Source organism: Perissodus microlepis, chromosome 3 (assembly GCF_051167445.1).
Source record: "Perissodus microlepis isolate ML-2025 ecotype Zambia chromosome 3, ASM5116744v1, whole genome shotgun sequence".
NCBI classification, from domain to species: domain Eukaryota; kingdom Metazoa; phylum Chordata; class Actinopteri; order Cichliformes; family Cichlidae; genus Perissodus; species Perissodus microlepis.
The window spans coordinates 19,099,959-19,113,362 of NC_140463.1; the positions used below are offsets into that span (position 1 = coordinate 19,099,959).

The 13,404-nt window shown below is 41.4% G+C and overlaps 1 protein-coding gene across 1 annotated transcript; it reads right to left on the minus strand.

Moving 5' to 3' along the window:
• Positions 1–4,884: 4,884 nt before the first annotated feature.
• LOC146390366 (tripartite motif-containing protein 16-like) lies at positions 4,885–8,321 on the minus strand. Its single transcript, XM_084923422.1, has one exon. It carries the CDS (start codon positions 7,951–7,953, stop codon positions 6,268–6,270), a length of 1,686 nt encoding a protein of 561 aa, XP_084779548.1. The 5' UTR covers positions 7,954–8,321; the 3' UTR covers positions 4,885–6,267.
• Between the last annotated feature and the right edge of the window lie 5,083 nt (positions 8,322–13,404).

Below are 13,404 nucleotides of genomic sequence, written 5' to 3' on the forward strand. Positions count from 1 at the left end.
TGCAGAGGAATGGTTTATTTGAAGAGTTTCAGTCAGGTTTCAGAGTTCATCACAGCACAGAAACAGCTTTAGTGAAGGTTACAAATGATCTTCTTATGGCCTCTGACAGTGGACTCATCTCTGTGCTTGTCCTGCTAGACCTCAGTGCAGCATTCGATACTGTTGACCATAATATCCTATTAGAGCGATTAGAACATGCTGTAGGTATTACAGGTACTGTGCTGCAGTGGTTTGCATCATATCTATCTAATAGACTCCAATTTGTACATGTAAATGGAGAGTCCTCTTCACACACTGAGGTTAATTATGGAGTTCCACAGGGTTCAGTGCTAGGACCAATTCTGTTTACATTATACATGCTTCCCTTAGGCAGCATCATTAGAAGACATAGCATACATTTTCACTGCTATGCAGATGACACCCAGCTCTATCTATCCATGAAGCCAGATAACACACACCAATTAGTTAAACTGCAGGAATGTCTTAAAGACATAAAGACCTGGATGGCCGCTAACTTTCTGCTTCTTAATTCAGATAAAACTGAGGTTATTGTACTCTGCCCTGAAAATCTTAGAAATATGGTATCTAAACAGATTCTTACTCTGGATGGCATTACCTTGGCCTCCAGTAACACTGTGAGGAACCTTGGAGTCATTTTTGACCAGGACATGTCCTTCAACGCACATATTAAACAAATATGTAAGACTGCTTTCTTCCATTTGCGCAACATCTCTAAAATTAGAAATATCCTGTCTCAGAGTGACGCTGAAAAACTAGTTCATGCATTTATTACTTCCAGACTGGACTACTGTAATTCATTATTATCAGGATGTCCAAAAAACTCACTGAAAAGCCTTCAGCTAATCCAAAATGCTGCAGCAAGAGTACTGACAGGGACTAGAAAGAGAGAGCATATTTCTCCTGTTTTGGCTTCCCTTCATTGGCTTCCTGTTAAATCCAGAATTGAATTCAAAATCCTGCTCCTCACATACAAGGTCTTAAATAATCAGGCCCCATCTTATCTTAATGACCTTGTAGTACCATATCACCCTATTAGAGCACTTCGCTCTCGCTCTGCAGGCCTACTTGTTGTTCCTAGAGTATTTAAAAGTAGAATGGGAGGCAGAGCCTTCAGTTTTCAGGCCCCTCTTCTGTGGAACCAGCTTCCAGTTTGGATTCGGGAGACAGAAACTATCTCTACTTTTAAGATTAGGCTTAAAACTTTCCTTTTTGCTAAAGCATATAGTTAGGGCTGGACCAGGTGACCCTGAATCCTCCCTTAGTTATGCTGCAATAGACGTAGGCTGCCGGGGGATTCCCATGATGCATTGAGTTTTTCCTTTCCAGTCACCTTTCTCACTCACTATGTATTAATAGACCACTCTGCATTCAATCATATCTGTTATTAACCTCTGTCTCTCTTCCACAGCATGTCTTTTATCCTGTCTTCCTTCTCTCACCCCAACCGGTCGCAGCAGATGGCCCCGCCCCTCCCTGAGCCTGGTTCTGCCGGAGGTTTCTTCCTGTTAAAAGGGAGTTTTTCCTTCCCACTGTCGCCAAAGTGCTTGCTCATAGGGGGTCATATGATTGTTGGGTTTTTCTCTGTATCTATGAAGCGCCTTGAGACGACTTTTGTTGTGATTTGGCGCTATATAAATAAAATTGAATTGAATTGAAATAGATTATACAACTAAAAGCCAAAGAGGGAAATTAGCCACATTAGCAGAATAATGGAAATATTTTGGTGGTGAGCAACAGTTTGATCCCAGTGCTATTTATGGACAGTCCACTGATAATAACAAATTACTTTCCTTGCAAATGTCATATCTGTAGTTTACTCTGGAATCCAATATTTAAAACAATGTAATAGGATATATTAAAGGCAACAACAAATAAAAACAGTTTTTTGTCTTTGTCATGGTTTGCAGTTTGGCAGGCAGGAGGTAGGACCCAAACCCAGGACCCCTAAAAGGGAAGTAAATTCAAAATGGCAGCTTATTGTTGGAAAAACTCAAATGTTGAATACAACAAACTAAACTAGGAACTAGAAACTCGAACTAGGCAACAAGGAAACAAGGAAACAAACCTGGAACTGAGAACCAGGAATTAGACAGGAGCATGAGGGAAACACCGATGTGAGGGTACATGATAGGGCTGGGCGATATATCGGTTTTTAAAATATATCAATATGCTTTTGTACGAGATACAAGATGTGACAATATTGTTTATTGTCTATGTTACGTTATAATTAACTAGTGGAGCTGCAATTTCGTCCACTTTTGTCTCTATGCAGCGTTACTCTGCCCCGCCTCACTCCTTCACTGAACACAACTACCCATCCCCCATCGCTTCACCTGCAGGCAGCAACAAGATAGACACGGCAGCTATCAAAGAGGAGCTGGTCGGTAAAAAGAAAACATTTGGACATTACTATTATTATTATTACTACTATTATTTGGAGATTGTTCGGATTCAAAGTGTCAGATGAGCAGCAGAATAATGGATTCTGTAGAGAATATCGGGAAAGCGTCCCGACAAAGGTTTGAGCACTACTAGTATTTTCACCATTTACAACAGCACCATTAAGTGCAAAATGAAGAGTGTGTGAAACTGTGTGATGTATCCCAGACCGCCAAGTCTCCCAGCCTCCTGCCCCGAAACAATCAACCTTACAAAACTCATATACCATATTTTTCGGTCTATATGGTACACTTAAAAACCTTGAATTTTCTCAAAAATCAACAGCGCACCTTATGTCTGAATTCTGGTTGTGCTTAATGACCTTGAACCGATTTTATGTGGTACACGTCGCTCAAAAATCCGTCAAAAATGTTTTAGTACGACTTTTGTAAGCTTTGAAGCAGCATTGCTTGATGGACTACCCTTACGGCTACCGTAGTCAGGAGCCTGGCAGAGTAATACGTACTGTGCTTTAACATAATACAACCAGATTGTATGTAAGGACCCCAAAATGGCACCTGTTAAGAGACACGTTTAAGAAGTTGATTTCAAACTGAAGGCTGTCAGTCACGCAGGAGAACGTGGGAATAGAGCAGCTGCGAAATCTGTCTGTCTGTGTTATTATGCTCAGTGTCTTTTACGCTACGTTCACACTGCTGGTCTTAATGCTCAATTCTGATTTTTTGATCAAATCCGATTTTTTTGTCTGCTTGTTCACACTACAAATAAAATGTGACAGCAAACACGCTCCTGTGTGCATGCGCAAAAGAAGATGTCACACACAACGCGCTCTGTTTAGATCCAGACCAAACAGTATTGTTTGACTGATGGCCGTTAATATAAAGACTTGTGTCGGACTTTACGTTTTCCAATTTTGCTGTAAGTTATTGTGTTATTTACATATGGCTAGTTCTAGAGACTTATTCATCATGAAGAAAACAAGACAGTCAGCGATCGATCGATTTTCCTTGCAAGGGAGGCCTCGTCTGTGTCTAACACGAAAATGACCCCAAATCCGGCCTCCTCCTGCTGCCTTTTATTGAGAGACAGTTCACACAAAACACATCACAGCAAAGCAACGCCACATGGTTCTAAGACCATTGTATGTATATGTGTGAACTTCTGTAAGAATGTGTGTGTGTGTGTGTGTGAGCTTACATCAAAAAGACTCTCACAAGGATGTGTCTGTAATAAAAGACTACAGCCCCCCACCCAGAACCTCGAGAATCTGGGGAGGGGGACAGTGGAATTCCTTTTGTAGAGATGGCAAGCATAAAAATGACAACATTTAACAATTCACTCTAACAAAACCCGCTGTAAAGTCCGAACTGGCTGACGAACGTAGCTCCAAAAGCGTTTGTCTGTCATACCAAGTGTATGATCGCGCTGTGCGCACAGAAATAGAAAGCAGTACAAAATAAATAATACAATTTTTGCTGAGATGACTGGGAGCTGTCGTTGGTGCAGCCATCTTACGGCGCAACCGGAAGAAAAAAAAAAAGATGTCATCTGCTGACATCTGGTTGAATTCACTTGTGTAAATCCACAAAAAGCAGCAGGTCAGCTGATCACAGCCTGTACATTCAGAAAATCTACTGAAGCTCTCAATAGAAATTATGTGAGTTGTGATTCTTTTCCAGACACTGAGTCATTACAACTGATTTTAGGGTTCCTCCACCTGCTGAATCCACTTTAACCCCTGACTCCTCATTTTCCTGTTTAGAGACAAAGTCGCCCTCTACAATGTAGGCAACAGAAAATAGAGCCACTTTTTATTTTCCTTCTTTTTCTCTGCTCATGAGGCAGAGCTCAGCTACTTTTTACTTTCTTACTCTGAGTACATTTCAGAGCCTGTACTTTTTCACTTTTACTTAAGTAAAGACATTGAATCAGTACTTTAACTTTTACTGGAGCATTTTTTAACACAGGTATCTGTACTTCTACTTAAATACAACATGTGTGTACTTTTGCCACCTCTGCGTATCAGCCACATTAAAGTCTCCCTCTTCTGTGGTGCCGAATGCAGAGCCAGCAGGTGGGGAAAAGTCCGGCTGAGGCAAAGCTAACTGTAGCTGCACAGGGCACGTACAGTGCTAACAGTCTGTCTGAGCTTTGTCAGAAAGATGCAGTCCTCAGCTGAGCTGCCCTGGGAACAGGAACTGGAAGTGGAGAGCGGAGCTCAGGAGCAGTAACAGTCACTGGGCAAACTAGGTTAATGGTGCCAAAGACAGTTTCAACTTGACACCGAGGTGTCACTCTGAATAATGTCTTTAGAGTTCAAACACACAGTAGCGGAGTTATCTGATTCAGGCGATACAGAGTCCACAGAAGACGAAACAGTGCTACTGTTGATCTATTTTTACTTATTTATTTATTTGTTTATTTGATGGATCCGCCTTCCCCTTGTGTTGACCATTCTCACCTGCTGGTAAGCCTCAGTCCTGAACTCCTCCTCCCTGTATGGTTGAATGTGAAGTTGCTTTCCCTGTCTGGATAATAAATCTTGGAAGCACATCTCCTCCCTCTTTTTAGTATAAAGAACCTGTGCACCTGACTGTGTTAAACATATAAATATGCATTAAAGCCACTAAAGTGTCTTATAGTCCCTGTTAACACATGCCTGCTGACACATGATACACAGTAATATGTGTTTGAATACAACCTGAAACCTGTTAATGTTCTGATCTAACAGCAGATTTCTCCACATGCAGGACAGAGAAATTCCTGCATCTGTCACACAAAAAGTGGAAAATATATTTGTTTGACATTTTAATCACAATAACAAAGAAATAAACTGTTGGTAGATCCACTTTTTACAACGAATCATCCATCAGTAAAAATCTAACTCAAATCAAATACAACAAATTCAACATTCATATAAAAAAATCCAACCCTGCAGGGATCAAACATCTGATCAAACACCAGGGTTGGACACAGACTTTCTAATCTGACATCACAAAGTTATTCTGAAGCTGTAAATCTAATTAAAAACTCCCCAAAACTACTATGAGAAAACCCTTAAAAGGTTCAGTGATAGAAGAAAAATCCTTTACATCTAAAATCAACAGAGGTTCCTGATAAATAGACTAATAAACAGAGAATAGCTGAACAGTTTCTGTGACACAGACGTAAAAATGCATAAATGCTCCATGATTTTCATTTCTATCCATCATCTTGAACACTGACTATAAATGTGTCCACTTCATTATTGTGTGATTTGGTTTCTTCACGTGTCTCTGTATCTGAAAAATGACATTAAATGTCATCACTCTAAATACAATAATAACAATATAAAAAACCTCAAAGAGTAAAATGTTTTTTTGTTACATTTTAAAAGTTCAAACCTCAAAGACATTAAGTTTACAGTCATATATGATCAAGAAAATCAACAATCTTCACATTTCAGAAACTGGAACCAGCTTTAAATGTGACTAAAATAACAATAAAACAATCAATTCTCTAATCATTGACTAACTGATGAATCACTGCAGCTCCAATATATTGTTGCATTTGACAACCCACTACAGCAACTACAGAATAAAACCACTAACCAGACTGATGACAGATTTCAAACATGCTGAATATGAAGAGTAGTATCATTTAAACTCACATGATTATCAGCCATAAGAACAAATTCAGATTTATATTGATGTAAGGTATATAAATGTAAGTACAGTTTGAATCAGTGCAATATTATTTTCACACATCAATGGACCACTGAACTTCTCAGCTTCTAAAATGTAAAGCCTCATTTAGAAACTACACAAGTACATATAATGGTCAGGGATCAACATGAACCTGTCTTCTCTATTTGACTTTAATCAACTCTGCAGTGGCTCCATAATCAAAAAGCAAAAGTCCAGAAACATAAAGTCCAGCATAGAGCGGCTGAGTGAATGTGGTCTGGACTCTGTGGAGGAGAGTCATGGTTTCAGAGACGCTGTAGAAAGACAGAATACCTGCTCTGTGATCCAGGTACACTCCTACTCTGGAGGACCGAGGACCTGAGAGGACAGTTTGGACTTTGTTGTGAAGAAATTCAAAACTGTTTGTGTCACAATATAATGCCCAAGATTTGTCATTGTATCCAAATGCACACTCATCTGAGCTCCCTGTTCTGCTGATATTCTTGTATGCGACTGCTACACGAGCTACTCCACCTCTCCACTCCACCTCCCAGTAACAACGTCCAGTCAGACTCTCTCTACTCTGGACCTGACAATACCATCCAGTGAATCTGTCTGGATGATCAGAATAAGACTGTTGTTGTTTCATTCTTGTTACTTTTCTGTTCCCCTCAGATAATAACAGACGTGTGTTTGCTGTGTTTGGATCCAGTGTGATTTCACATGAATATTTTAAGAATCCAGCTCTGGTCTTTGGTGGTGACAGTAAAACATCCTCTTCAGTGACTGTCAGTGAGATGTTTGTCCATTCCTCTCTCAGAATGTCCTGTAGTTTATCTCTGGTCTCTGACACAGCTGCTGTCACATCCTCAAAGTAGCTCAGAGGACGAATATTGATGCTGGATGAGTGTGTAGACTCACTGAGTGCTGACAGTGAGGGGTAGTTGTGTAGAAAGTGGTTGTGATCCTCTGTGTGTGAGAGCTGCTCCAGCTCGCCGTCTTTCCTCTTCAGCTCAGCGATCTCCTGCTCCAGCTTCTCCTGAAGCTCTTTGACTCGACTCACTTCAGTTTCCTGCTGGGATCTGACCTGCTGCTTCACATCAGAGCTTCTTTTCTGGATGAGACGGATCAGCTCAGTGAACATCTTCTCACTGTCCTCCACTGCTTTATCAGCAGAGCCATTGATGGCCTCCACCTCCTGTTGAAGCAGCTTCACATCTTTCTCTCGCTCCTGGATTCCCTGCTGGATGTTTAGTCGTCTCACCTCGAGCTCCTTCTGCTTCTCAGTCCTTTCTGCTGCAGCTGGGACTGTTTCATGGCCTTTATGTTCATCCATTGTGCAGAGATAACAGATACTCTGCTGATCAGTACGACAGAAAATCTTCATCACCTCATCATGACGAGAGCAGATGTTCTCCTGGAGCTTCACAGAAGTTTTAACCAGCGTATGCTTTTTAAAAGTTTGAGATTCATAGTGAGGTTGGAGGTGTTTCTCACAGTAAGAGGCCAGACAGACTAAACAGGACTTGATGGCTTTCAGCTTCCTCCCAGTGCAGACATCACAGGCCACATCTTCAGGTCCAGCATAGCAGTGATCAGCTGGAGCAGCTTGGAGTCCAGTCTTCTTCAGCTGCTCCACTAAAGCTGCTAACATGGTGTTTTTCTCCAGGACAGGCCTCGGTGTGAAAGTCTTCCTGCACTGAGGGCAGCTGTGGATTCCCTTCCTGTCCTCTTCATCCCAGAAACATTTAATACAGTTCCTGCAGTAGCTGTGTCCACAGGCTGTAGTCACCGGATCCTTCAGTAGATCCAAACAGATGGAACAAGAGAAGGTTTCTCGGTCCAGCTGAACTCCTTTCTGTGCCATTTCTCCTCTCAGTGTCAGTGACTGTGTGAGTTTCTCTTCCTTATAACTGAAACTAGTCTGAGCTCTGATCTCAACAACATGTTTCTGCAGTGAATGGAGCCTGTCAGCTCTTACACGTCACCACATGTTGGTTACACCCATCTTCAAAGTGCAGATCTGAAGGGGAGGGAACGAGGAAACACGTGGACAGAGAGGAGGTGCTGTGTTTAAGAGCAGGAAGAAGAGGGAGGGTTATCAGGCTGTGCTTCACTCCAGGAAGAGGAGCAGTTTGAGAGCGATACTGTGTGTTTAACCCTTTTTATTTACTGCTCACATCAACTTTTAAGCTTGTTAACACTTTCTTCTATATAAATAAACTTCAGTTTAGAAATGTCAGAGTTCTCACTGAAGTTAACAAACAGTCCTTCAGTTTTAGTCAATGCAGGAGGATAATGATCCTAAACATACAGATAAGGCAGCCACTGACATGATGCTTATGTTGCATTTTAGTTTATGTTCATTTCAATTGTTTCGGGCACAGCAGTCCCCAACACCACCGTGCGCCTTTGGCCCGGCATGCGGATCCGGTACACCATTTCAGATAGCTGTGCCAAGACTTCTGCAGGGCCCTGCCACTGACTGCAAAGCTTGGGGGACACCCAAGTGCAGTGCACCCAGACATTATCTCCAGGCACAAAGGCTCTCCCTCGGTGCCTGGTGTCGTAAGCCCTCTTCTGTCGCACTCCCGTGCTGGCCTGGGCCTAGTGGGAGCAGTCATGGACCACCTGTAGTCGCTCCCTCAGCTTCCTGTAATAGTCCATCTCCTGTCCTCCAGCAATCTCTGGCTCGGGAGGAGACCTGAACACCAAGTCCGCTGGTGTCCTGAGCTCCCGCCCAAACATTGAGGCAGCAGGCTGGCATTGGCTGGACTCCTGGACTGCAGTCTGACACGACCAGAGGGCCAATCACGCTGGTGTTGGCTGGGGAGGATGGCGAGCTGGGTAGCCAGCGTGCGGCTGAATTGCTCGACCAGGTTTTCGCTTTTCGGGTGGAGCGGTGTTGTCCTCATCTTCTCCACCCCAACCCACCGGCAGATCTCCCCAAAGACCTTCGATTCAAAATTACACCCCTGGTCATCCAACTGAATTGAGGTTTGCAAATGTGAAAAGGGTTGATCACATTTGCAGACAGCATATTGCATTGATACTAATTCCAAGGCACTGCATGACTGGCAGCTGAGTCCCCCTAAAAGTTTAAACCTAAAATCACCCTGCTGTCCATTATTAAACCTGTCATTTATTTAGCATCATTCAGCTTCACCACTTAACATATTCCCACAAAAGTCCACATGGAGGCAATGAAGTCGAACACAATAAATAAACTGCACAGCAGGCCACTGATATTTACAGTTTTTATCGATTGCTAAAACACTAAACCCTATTGTCTGAACCAAAGTCTGAGTTGCCTGAACCCACTTATTGAATCAGTCACTCTTTTGACAAAACCATAAGCACTTTTCACCTGTTTAGACACATCTTGTCAACACATTGTCATTGTGATGCACCTGTGTTGCATAATGGTGAGCACAGGTGGCAAAAGCCAAACACAAGTAATGCTCAGGTGTCACCGGTTGAACACGACAACTCAAAATTGATCACACTTGTGGCTAATGATGTGGGGGTACATATAAGCCAGAGCACTGGTTTGTGAGGCACTACAATGGATAGACATCCAAAAAAAGGAGTTTGTGTGAGAGATGAAATCTTTCACATTTCAGATTACAGTTTTTTCTGAATGCTTAAACCCTAACTGTGATTCTTATAGCACAATTTCTAAAACTATTAATACTTATAGCAAAACCACTCACTGAGTTTGCAAAACTAAAAGCACAAACACTGCTTTGCACTCAGTTTGCCATTTTGTAACACACACTTTGCAAACCTGTAGCTACAATCCACTGCACAGCACTCTTTTTGCAGAACTGTAAACACAACTCACTGCTTTACACTCAATTCCCAAATGATCAACGCACTCCTAGCAAAACTATACACATTTACGGCCATTATTTACACTGTCTGGCACACTGTCACTTGTGAAAACTTTTTTAGATAATTAGTTCATTTTGCAATCAGCCTAAGCACTATAATACAGGTAAGCTCTGTGTGTGGAGTACAATGGAGGGAGCAGGAAGAGTGAGAAGTAGAAGAGGCCGAGGAAGAGGACGTGGAGATGAAGTAGTAGGATGAAGAGGACGACAAGGACAAGGAGGAACAAGAGGAGGACGAGGAGGGGGGAGAGGAAGGGTAAGAAGAGTAAGAAATAGAATTGCTGATGACATCAGAGCTACAATAGTGGACCATGTAATCAACTGTGGTATGACCCTGAGGGAAGCTGGCCAACGGGTCCAGCCTAACTCGAGCCGCTACACTGTAGCAAGCATCATTAGGACATTTTGAAATGAGAATCGGTTAGTACAGTCACTTTGCACTACGATCTGCCATATGCCAATGAGAAACACAACAATACCATAGATGTAAAAATACTGAAATTGTTACTTTACAGAATTGCTAGACGACCAGATGCTGGGGCAGAGGAAGCATGTTCACTGCAGACCAAGAAACCCATATAGTCAATATGGCGATTGCAAATAATCCTATACTTGGAAATAAACACTTGTGTTTGTTTTGATGTGTGTAAATAAACACCAGTACTTGAAGTTTGGATCCCTCCATGTTTACAGACCTATGACAAAAGTATGACCTCAATCTGACATGGCCTACCTTGTGCACAGAGAAAGCAAAAGCCAGATGTGTTTTGTATTCATACCATCAGTGTGCAGTTGGCGCATTGTGTGCTTAGTAGATGATGGCTTGTGTGTACTGTTTGATACGAAAACACCATTTTTACGAAGATGTGAAGAGTTAATCTAGCTGTGTTCGCTTTTGCAAGAGTACTACAATGTTTTGATAATTGGGTGACAGGTTTTCTTATTTGTGTGTAGAGTTTTGCAAAAATAGCCAATAGTTACAAAAAATGTGCTTAAGCCATCAGAAAAAACTGTAAGTCAGAGCTACTGTGATTGATCACGTCCTTGTCCATGGTATGACAATGAAGGAGGCCGGACTAAGGGTACAACCAAACATCAGTAGATTCCACCATACTCCCCCTTCCTGAACCCAATTGAAGAATTCTTCTCCGCATGGCGGTGGAACGTTTAGGAACGCCAACCTTACACCAGGGTAAATCTCTTGTAAGCAATGGAACTGGCCTGTGGTGACATGGGTGTGGAGGCATGTCAAGCCTGGATACGGCATGCCAGGTTTTTTTTCCCTCGTTGCCTGGCCAGAGAAAATGTGGCCTGTGACGTAGATGAAGTCCTGTGGCCTGACCCAGTACGGAGAAATGATGCTGTGGCGGAGTAATGCACTTATATTTGTGTGCTTCTACGTACAAGTGCTACATGTAAATGCACAGGATTTCTGTTTTTTGGCAAATTCTCTTTTCTATGTACAAGTGTTAGAAATGCCCAGGTATTTTGTTTTCAACATGCATTTAGCCTAAATAAAGATTTATTTCTACCGCTTCATGTCCTGAGCATTGTGTTTTCCTTGTTTCTATGTAGTGTTTAGTGACTACTCAGTAGAGTATTTAATTTAGATTGACTTGAGGCATGATGTGATGGCATAGTTCAGTTTTGAATTGTTTTGGGGTGAAAGTTTGGTTTTGCAAGAAGAGTCAGAGGTTTTGTGAATGCAGCTTGAAAATTGTGTTTTGTGTTCACAGTGTGGGGAAAAGGAGATCAGCTTTCCAGGAATGTGTATTAGCAATCGAGAAAAACTGTAACGTGCTGGCAGCTCATGAACCGTTTGTCTCATTTCCACCTAAAATCCATCTCAGCTGGAAAGAAAGAACAACGAGGCTGAAGGTGGAAACTTAAATAAAGAAAAAACTAACATCCTGTGTGCTGAATAAGACACAGGATTAAAATCAGTAAATGCAGCAGAGTTTCAGATTCACAATAACAAGATTAATCTGTAGTGTTTAAAAAATAAAGCTGTAAATGAATCCTGAAAGTCTGAACTCACAGCTGCAGTCTGACAGTTTTATGAGATCAGAATTTAAAGAAGCCGATCACTTTCCCTGATGGTCTCCTCGTCTCATTTTTCAGGGTGTCAATAGAAAATACCTTTAAACAACATAACCAGAAATGTTTGTATTTAATGAAGCTTGGCTCTGATGACCATGTTCAGTTTGTTTTTAGGTAAATATTTCATTTTGCCTCTGGTTTGTATTTCCAGGTATGTTTTCTGTTGTCTTATATCATCTTCTGTAAATCATCAGTACCATTTGTTATAGTTAGTTAAAAAAATAGACAGAAAATTCAGAAAAATTCAAACCCATAAAAATAAATATGTATTTACAATATGTACACAGAAAGATTCAGAAAGGCAGCGCTCTGTGCTACAACATCCATCAGTAACCAGAAGAGTAAGAAATAATCTCTCCCTTCAGGCACATTAATGATTACGGCTGTGAATTCAATCCCAGCATAACAGGAGCCTGAATTAACATAAGTCATGTTACACAGCACACATCACTTCCTGTAATTAAAGCAGCTCAGAGTCTTTTGTTGATGTGACTGATGATTCGCTCTGATCCAAAGTTGGTCCTGCACAGAGAATCCTGTCAGTCCCAGTTTGTTTTTCTGAGACACTCAACATCTCTACATCAGCATAGAGGTGTCGTCGGCTTAATTTCTTTCTCAACACAACCCACAGAAAAAAAACACTAAGATTAAAGCTACGGCTGCTGTCACTCCAATTATGATATCTTTTTCTTGTTGATATTAAAGTTGGTCTCCAAGGTTTGAGCTGATCAGCAGCTTCTGTAAAAGACAAAAAAAATCTTAGTTGCCATTTGTTCATGTCTAAAATGGATATTTGCAATTAACATACTGAATTTGAGTCATGTAAGAATAGATTATGGTAGTATTAGAGATTTAGCTGTATGAACCATAGTAAAACATTATATTCATTATTCATTTAAGTAGGTCATAGGTCAGGCTACTAAACATTCACACATAGAGCACACACAGAATTGGGAGAATAGGTCAGATGTTCATGTGAGAAGCAGAGGCGACAGAATGCTGCCGTTACTGGGACACAGTGTTGGTGAGCCAAAGCTGGGAGAACACAGTGTGAGAAGAAGTGGGCAGCAAGGACACGAGATAAGGAGGCAGGAGATAGAGAGGGATCAGGAGGCACCTAGTTTTGAGAGACAAAGGTTGTGGATGTCTGTGTTGGAGAATCATTACCCTGTTTTAGGTTGCATTATACTTCTGATTTAGAAATTGTGAAATTATTACACTGATTTGTATTACACTATACTGCTGATTTATTATTGCGAATCAATTACACTGTTTTATGATGCATTATGCTGCTGATTTATAAAGAAATACTGTTTGCAGAGAAT

Coding starts and splice junctions, on each gene's coding strand:
- LOC146390366 (XM_084923422.1), bottom strand. CDS start 7,953: ATGGCACAGAAAGGAGTTCAGCTGGACCGAGAAACCTTCTCTTGTTCC.